Source organism: Brassica napus, chromosome A9, assembly GCF_020379485.1.
Source record: "Brassica napus cultivar Da-Ae chromosome A9, Da-Ae, whole genome shotgun sequence".
Lineage (NCBI taxonomy): Eukaryota > Viridiplantae > Streptophyta > Magnoliopsida > Brassicales > Brassicaceae > Brassica > Brassica napus.
In genome coordinates this window covers 16,069,462-16,081,837 of record NC_063442.1, presented here as the reverse complement: position 1 = coordinate 16,081,837, position 12,376 = coordinate 16,069,462, and the positions used below count along the sequence as shown (strand labels likewise).

The window sequence follows — 12,376 nt, the reverse complement described above, 5'->3', positions numbered from 1 at the left end:
ACGGCATTCTCCTTTGAGCATCGAGTGAACTTCATTCCTTTTAGCACTTGATCTAGCTTAGTATTCCAAGCTCGTGGAGCTTGTTTTAACCCATATAAAGCTTTTGATAACTTGTAGACCTTCTTCTCCTTGCCTTTAGTTTCAAAACCTTCAGGCTGTTCAACGTACACATCTTCCTTTAGCTCACCGTATAGGAAAGCTGTCTTGACGTCTAAGTGATGGATTTGCCACCCGTGTGACGCTGCTAGAGCACTTAGAAGTCTTATGGTTTCAAGTCTTGCAACCGGTGCGAAAACTTCATCGTAGTCGAGGCCTGATTCTTGTACGTACCCTTTAGCTACAAGCCTAGCTTTAAACTTCTTGATAGTACCATCAGCATTCCTTTTGATTTTGAAAATCCACTTGAGACCAATTACCTTAGCTCCTATCGGTCTATCAACAAGATACCATGTCTTGTTCTTGTTGATTGAGTCTATTTCTTCTCCACAAGCATCAGTCCACTTTGACCACCCTTTTGCTTCTCGGTAGGTCCTTGGTTCGTCGTTTATGGACAGAAGAAGACTCTCGATGTCTAGTTCTGCTTGTAGAACATAATCATCTAGGTACCGAGGTTTGTTGCTTTGTCGTGTTGATTGCCGTGTTGGTTGTTGTTGAGGTTGAGGTTGAACATCTTGATCAATATCGTTCTCTTGATCTTCGTTTTGTTCATTGTGCTGATCGTTGTTCTCTTGTTGTTGATCTTCACCATCGTTGATCACAACCGGTCCTTGTCCTGCATCAATGACTTCTCCCCACTTCATCTGGAACATGCCTGGATCTCGCGTTGCCCCAGTGTCTTTATTCCAATTCCAGCCTTTCTTTTCATCAAACACGACATCACGGTTTACTACAATTCTTCGTGTTTCCGGATTGTAAAGCCTATAAGCTTTGGATCCTGGCTCTGTTCCAAGATGAACCAAAACCAACGATCTGTCGTCTAGCTTCTTGAGCATTGCACTGTCTATCTTTGCATATGCTAAGCAACCGAAAACCCTTATATGGTTTAGGTTTGGTTTCTTTATCCGCAAGCTTTCGTATGGCGTCATGTTCTTAAGAGCTCTCGTTGGTACTCTGTTGATAATATAGGTTGAATGTCGAACTGCTTCGCCCCATAGGTAGTTTGGTACCTTCATTGCCTTAAGGATGCTCCGTGTCATCTCCATCAACGTCCTGTTCCTCCTTTCCACCACACCGTTTTGCTGTGGTGTGTATGGTGCCGTAAGGTGTCTTTTGATGCCGTTGTTGTCGCAGAAATCTTTGAACTCTAATGACGTGAACTCACCTCCTCGATCAGTTCTTAGAGTCATGATTCTTGTGTTTAGATCTCTCTCCACTAGCTCTTTAAACGCCTTGAATCTACTGAATGCATCGCTCTTTTCTTTCATCAAGATAGACCACATGTATCTCGAGAAGTCGTCTATTATCACAAATATGTATTTGTTATTTGCGATGGTAGATGGCGTAATAGGGCCACACAGATCAGCATGTAGTAGTTCCAATGGTTTTGAAGCTCGGAATGTAGCTGATTTTGGGAAGGTTTGTCGAGTTTGCTTGCCCACCAAGCAAGACTCGCAAAGTCTTTTCTCGTCTTCTATCTTAGGTAAACCTTGCACCATCTCTTGTTGGGACATCAACTTTATTGTTTTAAAGCTTACATGTCCTAACCTTGCATGCCACTTCCACGTTTCATCTTCTAGCTTTAGATTTAGGCACATAGGCTTGCCGATCTTGAGTTTTATCTTGTACAATCTGTTTAGTGATCTGGTTACTTTAACCAATAATCTCCCGTTTGGATCGTGTACCGTTAGGTAGTCTAGTCTCATCCTTACGTCGCATCCCACTTCCGTAGCTTGTCCTAGACTTAGGATGTTGCTCTTGAGATCAGGAATGTAGTATATGTTTGTAACTAGCTTTTGTTCTCCGGTTTTTCCTTGAAATATGATTGATCCTTTGCCTTCTATGTTGACATGCGAATCATCTCCAAATTTCACTTTGCCTTTGATATTGCGATTAAGTTCTGAAAAATATGACACATTCCCTGTCATATGATTACTGGCTCCGTTGTCTAAGTACCAAATATCTTCTTCTCCTTTCTTGGTTTCGTATTTCTTTGGCACCAAGTTTTCTTCGTTTAAAAATACAATCTCGTGCATGTAAAGGGATGGATCAGCTTCTTCTGTCTCCACTTTGTTTGCCTCTTGTATCTTTTGGAGTCTCTCAGGACATACGGATGCAAAGTGGCCATTCTTATCACATCGGAAACAAACAATCTTTGATCTGTCCTTCTTCTCCTTTTCTTGACTTTGAGTTTGATTATTTGTTGTGTCTTGTGAGTTTCCTCTGCCCCTTCCTCGTCCTCTGTATCCTCTTCCTCCACGACCACGGCCTCTTCCTCGAGCTCCATTGTTTTGATATGAATCTGAATATAAGAGCTTTCCTTGTGTATCTTGATCGTCATCAAGAATTCTTTCTTCATAAGCTTTCAATCTCCCGATTATATCTTCAAACGGAGTAGTATTTAAATCCAAAACTTGCTCGAGAGATGCTGTGATCTGTATGTACTTGCTCCTTGGTAGACTATTTAAGAATTTCTTCACTAGAATATTTTCTTCAATGATCTTTCCAAGTGCCGCTGATTTAGACGCCATCTCTGATAACTTCCCCGAGAAGCTATCTATTGTGTCTGAATCTTTCATCTTGATCCTGTCGAACTCAGTCATGAGGGTTTGTAGACGTGCTTCTTTGACACGATCAGCTCCTACGTTGCGTGCTTTGACCGCGTCCCATATCCCTTTGGAAGTCTCTTGCTCGCCAACTTGCAGTATCATAGACTCCGGGATTGCTTGAAACAATAAGCCAATTGCGATATTGTTCTTGTCTATATCCTCCATACCAGGTTCGATGGTTTCCCAAACCTTATAGATCTTCAATAAGACTTTCATCCTCATGCTCCATACCGTATAGTTTGTAGCGTTCAGTATGGGGCATTGGATTGTTGGTGGTGTGAATTCCTTAGTGCGTATAATGGTGTTGTCGTCTCCCATGATTGTAACCTAACGCTCTGATACCAAATAAAGTAGCTCGAACACACACACGATTATAAAGAACTTGCTCTCTTTATTGAATGCCTTAGAAAATATGCTCAAAACTAAAACACTCCTCTATCGTTATATCAATACCACAACTCGGTATGTATATATATATTAGAGTAGATTTCCTTTTCCTAATAGTTATAGATAACTCCTAAGACTACTAGGTTTATCTTAAGCTTGTCTTATCCTTATCCAACTTGATAAAGGATATCTTGAGCTTCAAGCTATCAAAGCTTACCCAACACATCGGCTGACAGTCAGGATTCAAAAGACGTCCAAGGAGACTCATAGCATTCTCCTCGTACACATGGAATCTCGGGTTATCGGGGAGGTCAACTGGTTCTTCGTCGTGCAGAGACAAAGAGTTGATAGCGCTATGCAACTGTTCAGCCATAGCAGTACAACCAAGGTGAGAGTAGTTCACCAGATGATCAGAAGCAATTTGTTTTGGGAGCAGATCCACACAAGAGGAGGAGGAAGAGGAAGAAGAGCAATTGAGGTCGTGATATTCGTGTATGATTTTTAGGGAAATCATTATGATTGATAACTTGGGGAGTACTCGAACCAAAAGAAAGGAAAGAGTATCAATGGAAAAGGAAAGAAGCCAAAACTCAGGGATAATAATCAACACCAATAAGGTAATAAAATAATTATAGCCCAAATGATTGAGAATAAAAAGGAAAGGGGAAAATCACACAAGATCAATATGTAAAATGTTTACTCCAAACCACCGCACACCAATTAAGGAAACCAAGCCGGAAAAGAATTCCGGTGGAGAGCGAAAAAAAAGGATTCCAGTTATTAGGCAGTTTTGATTTCAGGATTTATCTATACTCTTGAGAATGGAATCATCATCTGTTCCTGTTTACTTGAAAGATGAAAACCTGACACAAGAAACAAGAGATCTACTTTCTTCTCTTCCAAGCGAGAAAGGTTGGTTAGTCAGTCAAATGTATCAATTCGAAGGAATTTGGCAGACACAAGCTCTGGTACAAGGAATCGTGAACTGCCAAAAACATTTTGAAGCCAACGATTCCGACGTCATCCTCGCCACCCTAGCTAAATCAGGCACCACTTGGTTAAAAGCTCTTCTCTTTGCTCTCATTCACCGACACAAGTTCCCAGTTTCTGGCAAGCATCCTCTTCTAGTTACAAATCCGCACTCCCTTGTACCCTACTTGGAAGGAGATTACTGCTCATCTCCAGAGGTCAATTTCGCCGAGTTGCCTTCTCCAAGACTCATGCAGACGCACTTAACGCATCATTCTCTGCCGGTTTCCATTAAGAGCTCGTCTTGTAAGATTATATATTGTTGTAGAAACCCTAAGGACATGTTTGTTTCCATATGGCATTTTGGGAGGAAACTTGCTCCAGAAAAAACAGCGGAGTACCCGATTGAAACAGCAGTAGCAGCGTTTTGTAAAGGGAAGTTTATTGGTGGACCGTTTTGGGATCATGTGTTGGAGTACTGGTACGAAAGCCTCAAGAATCCGAACAAGGTCTTGTTTGTTACATACGAGGAGCTCAAGAAGCAGACTGAAGTTGAGGTTAAGCGAATTGCTGAGTTCATTGGATGCGGTTTTACTGCTGAGGAAGAAGTGAGTGAGATTGTGAAGTTGTGTAGCTTTGAGAGTTTGAGTAGTTTGGAAGTTAATAGACAAGGGAAATTGCCAAATGGAATAGAGTCTAACGCTTTCTTTAGAAAGGGAGAGACTGGAGGATGGCGAGATACTTTGAGTGAGTCCTTGGCAGATGTAATAGATAGAACCACTGAACAGAAATTTGGAGGTTCTGGTCTCAAATTTTCTTCTTGAATCAATCTTTAAGACTTGTTGTTATGTTCTCTGTTTTCGCTTTCTTCAATCTTGTGACTTTGTTGGTTTTTTCCTTGAGGGTTGAGTTTTTGTTGTTCTTCTTCTTGTACAAATAAAATGGATAATGTTTGTGTTTTCTAATTTCCTCCCTAATTAAAATGTCAACTGATAGTCAATAACTTCAATATTGGTGATTACAATTTGGAAATAAACATGTTTTGTTTGATTTTCTTTTATGGTTAATAGAGAAGGAAAATTGCCAAGTGGGATGGAGACTAAAGCTTTTTTTTTTAGAAAAGGAGAGGTTGGAGGATGGAGAGATGCTTTGTCTGAGTCATTGGGAAAAATGGTGATAACTTCAGTATAGACAAGGTTCAGAGAATTAAACATGTTCTTGGATCTCTGTTGCGAGACTTTTAAGTATGAATGGGTTAACAAGATGTAGAAGTTTTTCTTTTGTCACAATCTTTTTTTTATCGCCAGTAGTTTACATTTTCAACTAAAGTCTATAGAATCTAACAATTGTTTTCTTGTTCTTGTTATAAACTTTGGCCTTTCTTCTTTTTCTTTGTTCTTTCAGAATTCAGAAAGTACATTTTCGTGGTTCTTGTTTGTCTGTATGTTCTTATCAAGCGATTCCATATAAAATGAGTTTTGTGGTTATGTGGTTTATAGCATTTTGTTTGACTGGCTGAAACAATATTTGAGGAGAGGAGATAGACATATAGAGCTGACAAATAGGCGGGCTGATCATATCTAAATCCAAATGGATCAGTTCCGGTCAAACTCATATACAGGCAAAGTAAACACCCCTTTAGGATCCAAAATTTTTTGAAGTTTTTAAGCTTAAAAAAAGGGCCGAAATGTTTTTTCAGATTTTTTATCTTAAAGAAAAAAACCCAAAATTTTTAATTTGAATAGGGTCTTTAGTAATGAAGGGCCGTCTCTGCCCATATATAACGCTTGCTAAAAAGGACAAGCCTAATTTCTCCATAGAAAAAGATTGGTTGGGTTATGTAGATGTAGTCGATCCAACAACTTTTTTTATTTTCAACAGTCGTTCCAACAGTTTTAAAAGTAGAATTTTGACTTAAATCAGATTGAGTATTTTTTTGTCACCAAAACCATAAAAATGATTTTTTCACCAAAATCGTTTTAACGAATTTTTTTCACCAGACCATAAATTATATTTTTTTTTGCCAAATTGCAAAGTAAAATTTTCCGTCAAATTACAAAATCTTGTTTTCTCAGGGAAACCGAAAAACAAGTTTCCTCCAAAATGAGTTTTCTCGGCAAAACTGCAAAAATGAGTTTTTACAAATCGTTAAAAAAAAAAAAATCCGCAGAAATCATAAATCTTGTTACCCGCCCAAACCGCAAAATAATTTTTTCGCTGAAACAAAAAAAAAATTGTTTTCTCCCAAAATTGCAAATAATGAAAATTTTCAGCAAAACCACATAACCAAGTTTTTTAGGCAAAACTACACAACTAATTTTTCTGACAAAACAAAGTTTTTTCGCCAAAACAAAATTTACCCACTCCGATAAAACCGAAATAATGAGTTTTTTTGTTAAAACCATAAAACAATGATTTTCGTTAAATCGGAAAATCAAACATGAGTTCTCCCGCAAAAAAAAAATCATATTTTTGCTTAACTAAAAAACATTACAAAATTCGCCAAAATAGCAAAAGTTCATTTCGTGGCAAAACCAGAAATTCATGTTTACGTCAAATTATCAAAATTGACCTATATGCAGCTCATATAGACATGATTGTTAATGTATACGGGATTTAATAAGTGTGGTCGTTAATGGACCCGGTCATTATTTATCTACAAAAGTACAAATATGAAAAATGTCCATCTAAACATGGACATTTAGATACACGGGTACCCAATTGACAGCCCTATATAGACACGACCACTGAGCAGAAACTAATCGGTTCTGCTTTTAGATTCATTTACTAATAATCTGCTTCAGTTAAACTTGTGTTTTCCTATTCAATGAGCCTTTTTAATTCAGTAGTATGATTTGGCTTGTTTCATATGCATCAATCTTCTGGAGCTTATTTGATTTTCTGATACAAAGAGTACAAATCTCATCATGTAACCAAGTTGCTTTGGTCTAGTGGTATAGGAGCTCCAGCTGAAGTGCCCGCCTCTGGGTTCGAGCCTTGGCCACTGCGAAATTTACATATGGGCTGCAGCATCCGAGACCGAAGACCGTTACACGGTGAGCCACATGGTGACGTTCTGGCAGCGTCCTTGCTCACTTCGGTCTCTAGTCTGGACCACCTCGGTGGGACCAGGATACTCGGTTAGCAAAAAAAAAAGAAAAATCTCATCATGTAGATTTTGTTTATTTATACAATTTTAATCTGAATGTTGTGGCCCATATTGGACTTTCTGACATAGAGACGTGAGTCTCCTTCTCTCAAGTTTTCTCTTTAGAATAATATATCTACGTGCTCTTCAAGTAACGGATGTGTTGACCAGTCGACCAACAAAATTTGTCCGATAAAAAAAAAAGAACCAAGTATAGTATATTAGTATTGCGCTGTTTACTTGTAGAGCAAACATCTCATTCAACACGATCTTATTATAAAAGCACACCAGCATTACCCATATAGAGCTTAAGAAAAAACATCTCATAGTTTCTAACACATTTAAGACTGCTCTTTACTCTTAGCAATGTCATCATCATCATCTGTTCCTGATTACTTGAGAGATGAAAATCTGACACAAAAAACAAAAGATCTGATTTCTTCTCTTCCAAGCGAGAAAGGTTGGTTGGTCTGTCAAATGTATCAGTTCCAAGGACGTTGGCACACACAAGCGCTACTACAAGGAATCTTGACTTGCCAAAAACACTTTGAGGCCAAAGATTCCGACATTATCCTCGTCACCAATCCAAAATCAGGTACCACTTGGTTAAAGGCTCTTGTCTTTGCTCTCATTAACCGACACAAGTTTCCAGTTTATTCTGGTGATCATCCTCTTCTTGTTACCAATCCGCACTCCCTTGTGCCTTTCTTGGAAGGAGTTTACTACGAATCTCCAGATTTCGATTTCTCCCAGTTGTCTTCTCCAAGACTCATGAACACGCACATATCACATCTTTCGCTGCCCGAGTCCGTTAAAAGCTCGTCTTGTAAGATTGTGTACTGTTGTAGGAACCCTAAGGACATGTTTGTGTCCTTATGGCATTTTGGGAAGAAACTTGCTCCTGAAGAAACCGCTGACTATCCTATTGAAAAAGCAGTGGAAGCGTTTTGTCAAGGGAAATTTATAGGTGGACCCTTTTGGGATCATGTGTTGGAGTATTGGTATGCGAGTCTCGAGAACCCGAACAAGGTCTTGTTTGTTTCTTATGAGGAGCCCAAGAAAAAAACCGGAGAGACGATCAAGAGAATAGCTGAATTCTTGGGATGTGGTTTTGTTGGAGAAGAAGAAGTTAGAGCGATTGTGAAGTTGTGTAGCTTTGAGAGCTTAAGTAGTTTGGAAGTTAATAGGGAAGGGAAGTTGCCAAGTGGAATGGAGACCAGAGCTTTCTTTAGAAAAGGAGAGGTTGGAGGATGGAGAGATACTTTGACTGAGTCCTTGGCTGAGGTGATAGATAGAACCATTGAAGAGAAGTTTCAAGGTTCCGGTCTCAAATTTTCTTGCTGAAATCAATCTTTGAATTTTCATTCTTTTAATAATATTGCTTTCTTCGAGCTTGTGAGTTTTATTGTTTTTGATTATTTTATGTTTGTTTTGTTGTTGTTTTGTGGTTCTGGACCTGTGGTATGAATAAAACTGAATCATGTTTAAATTATCTTTTGTTTTCGAAGTTGTGAAGCATGGATTGAGTCTGGCCTTTACATACCTTGAAGCTCCTAATCATTCACAAAATGTGATAATAACACAGGAAAAATTTACAGCTAGACATTTTTCGTAAAAAAACTTTAATTTTCTTATCAGCCATTTTTATATGTGCTACCTAAGACCATCTCCAATATATTTTGTTATTTTTACCTCTAAAATAAAAGAACTCTATTATAGAGGTTTGATATGCTCTAATGTATTCTTCTAAAATAATAATCTCTAAATGTAGAGTAAAAAATAGAGAAATGTTCCTCTATAAATAGAAGAAAAAATAGAAATCTCTATTATAGAGGAAGAAATAGAGGTGTGTTATAACAATTCACCTCTAAATGCTATTATAGAGGTGTAAATAGCAATGAGTTGGAGATGCTCTTTGTGTTTTAATTCCTATTTTGTTAACAAAATTACTCTAGTCCTTAATTTTTGATGACTAAAGTGTTTTAGTCTCAACCTAAATTTTGGTTTAATATTGAGAATAAATGTTTAGTGAAAAACTAACTAACAAAATAAAGCTTTTTAGTTTAAAATAGTTAAATAAAATTGTGAAAGTATGAAAATGATTGTGGATGAGATAATATATTTAAAAAAACAATCTTATTGTTAATTCTTATTGTAACGGTGATTTCAAAACAGAACAAACCATAAAAAAAATTGAATCTTCTATATTAATATTCATATATATGTATTATATATTTGTATATGTGAAAAGAACATAAATATGATTAACATTCCTTGATAAAATAATTATGAAATTTAAAATTTGCTAATTTTTTAAAATAAAATCTTAGTAAATTTTTTATTTTAAATATTAATTAATATACAAAATAAAAATAAATCTTAAAATAAAATTAGCAAAACTTATTATTAGTTAGTTAATGAAAAATATATATTTATTTAAATAATTAAAGCTAAGATATTGAATTGATTCAAAAGACTAGTTCGAGATGCTTAGTTTTATGATGGCCAATAGAGGCGGACACGAATTGGATATCAAAGTTTTAAAAAGTATTTGTAATCCGATTTATTTTGTCCAAAACTTTGAATCAACAGTTTTATGTTCTGATTCAATCCATATCTACTCGGATATTCGATGTTCGAATATCCAAATTTTTTATATTTTAACCGAATATCCATTTAAATCTTTACAAATAAAATTAAAATTAAACAATATCTAAAATAATACAAAGATAAAAAGTTATTTAGTATAAAAACAGTAATAACTAAAATTGCCAATTTAATAAATAAAACATATTGTAAGACTTACGTAAAGTTTAACTATTCTAATATATATAATTATATAAATATTTCATATAACGGAGCCCATTCTTAAAATATTTGTATTTATGTTTTGCTTTGTTGTTACCTATATTGCATTATCAGTATTTTCTTTGGTTTGTAGTGTTACATATATATAAAAAATTTCATTCGAATCGAAACAGATAACAAATTAAATCAATATTTATGAATATGTTGGCCATCCGTAATGCCAGAGAAGCTAACACTCTGTCCTTCTTCTTTATCAACCTAATTATTGTATTATGTTTCCAGTTTTTTCTTTCAAAAAGTTCATTTTAACTGTAAAATCTTTAAAATGTCTAAAAACACTAAACACACAAGTAGTACACTAAAATTTAATAATTGTTTGTATTGAAAATTTCTATAAAAAAAACATATTAAAAGTGCTAGAATACGATGTACGCTATACTCCACCGTTAATTTTCTAAATGGACGCAACAATCATCATCCAATAATCATCTCCTATACCAGCTAACAATTATTAACAAAACATTTTTTAATATTAATCATATATTTTTGTTAAAATACAACAGTATTTAAATAGCTAAAATTATAAATATTTATGGGAAACTTGTTAGCCTTTTTATTCTAGTTGATGTGGAATTTGTCCTTAAGATTTTGGATGAATATATTGACTATCAATTTTAAATAATTAACTGAGTTTGAGTTATAACGCAAATATAAGATTCTTCCATAAAAATGTATAAGTATATAGAAAACTATATAATTCTTTTAATATATCATTATAATTTAAATATTATTTAAAATAATTTTATTTATTTTAATCTTTTTGTCAAATAACGAGGTATAACATCAATTTTTAGATTTAACTTAATTGTAAAATTTAAAACTTGAAAAATATGTTAAGAAATTTTAGGTTTATATAAATTTTGTCTTACATAAAATAGTTGAAAATAAAATAAGAATTTGATTATTACATGAACCAATTTATATATATATATATAAGAAAGTTTCATTGAAAAATAGATATTACTATAATAAGATACTCTCTTATGTTATTTATTAAATAGATCATTTAGAATAACATAAACTAAAATTTAATATTAATAATAAAAACTAGTTAGAATTATAATCTAATAAAAAAATTTTGTTAGGTTTTTTAAAATTAAAACAAATGAGATACATAAAAATTAATTTGTGAAATAATATTATATAAAAAAAAAACTATTTCAAAAGGTTTTTCTATGACTCAAGTTAGATATGGAAATCCAGACTAGAATAGAACAACCAACAAAAACTATATTGGATATAGTTTTTGTTGGTTATAGTTTTTGTTGAGCAACAAAAACTATATCCAATAAAAAAAGCGGACGATCTTGGGTAAAGCATCTGCAGTCAGGGGCGGAGGGAGTGTATGGGGAGTGGGGTCAGCTGACCCCACTATTTTTTAATTTTTTTTTGTTTTTGTTAAAGAAAAATTATTTTGACCCCATTTAATAATAAATTTTGACCCCATAAAATTATTTTGACCCCAGTGTAAATTGATCCTGGCTCCGCCACTGTCTGCAGTCCTCTTATGTGAAATAAACATTTGATCCCGTATAAATTAGTTAAAGAAATGACTAGTTTAGTTTTAGTCTTAGTTAATTTTGTGCACTTATTTACTTTGGTGGGTTCGATTTTAAGATACTTTTTGTGATTACATATGCATTGTTTTCGGTAAAACTTCCACGCGCATAGCTCAGTTGTTTGATTGAGCTGTCCAAAGCAACAAACATTAAACTAATTGTGTGGTTTAAAATGAAGCAGGACGTGTACCGTGTACCCCTACACTTCACATGTCTATATCATCTAAAATGATGAGTGTGATTAGCAGGTATGAGTCTAACTTAACTTATAGATAACTCATAGATATTCGCAATTATATCTAATCTTCTATGAACTGAATTTAGAGAGAGTTACATATAAAGACACATTCTGTCTTTTGTTTACATACGAAAACACATTCCATATTTGACACACTTTTTGTGTACGGACGCCGCTGTTGTGAACGATAATGACCTTCATTTGGTGGAGAAACAAGCATGCGTGGGTGTTTAGTTAACAGTTACTTATTTGTCTCTGAAAGTAGGCTTATCGATTAATGGGTCTATTTTAAGCCCTTGGATGAGATGCTAATAAATCATATCCAATGGCTGAGAAAATGGCAGTACAACACTTCAATTGTTTGATAATGACTCATCAAGATTTGAGTTTTTAAAAGATAAGTAATAGCTTTCTTTTCTTCTTCTTCAACGAACATAAAAAT

At 34.8% G+C, this 12,376-nt stretch overlaps 2 protein-coding genes across 2 annotated transcripts; both read left to right on the top strand.

The window, feature by feature from the left end:
- Nucleotides 1-2,871: 2,871 nt before the first annotated feature.
- Nucleotides 2,872-5,086, top strand: LOC106426945 (cytosolic sulfotransferase 12). Its single transcript, XM_013867678.3, has one exon. The coding sequence runs from the start codon at nt 3,974-3,976 to the stop codon at nt 4,943-4,945; it is 972 nt and encodes a 323-aa protein (XP_013723132.1). The 5' UTR covers nt 2,872-3,973; the 3' UTR covers nt 4,946-5,086.
- A 2,430-nt stretch (nt 5,087-7,516) lies between these two features.
- LOC106426943 (cytosolic sulfotransferase 12-like) lies at nt 7,517-8,758 on the top strand. Its single transcript, XM_013867676.3, has one exon. It carries the CDS (start codon nt 7,636-7,638, stop codon nt 8,611-8,613), a length of 978 nt encoding a protein of 325 aa, XP_013723130.1. The 5' UTR covers nt 7,517-7,635; the 3' UTR covers nt 8,614-8,758.
- The last annotated feature ends 3,618 nt before the right edge of the window (nt 8,759-12,376 follow it).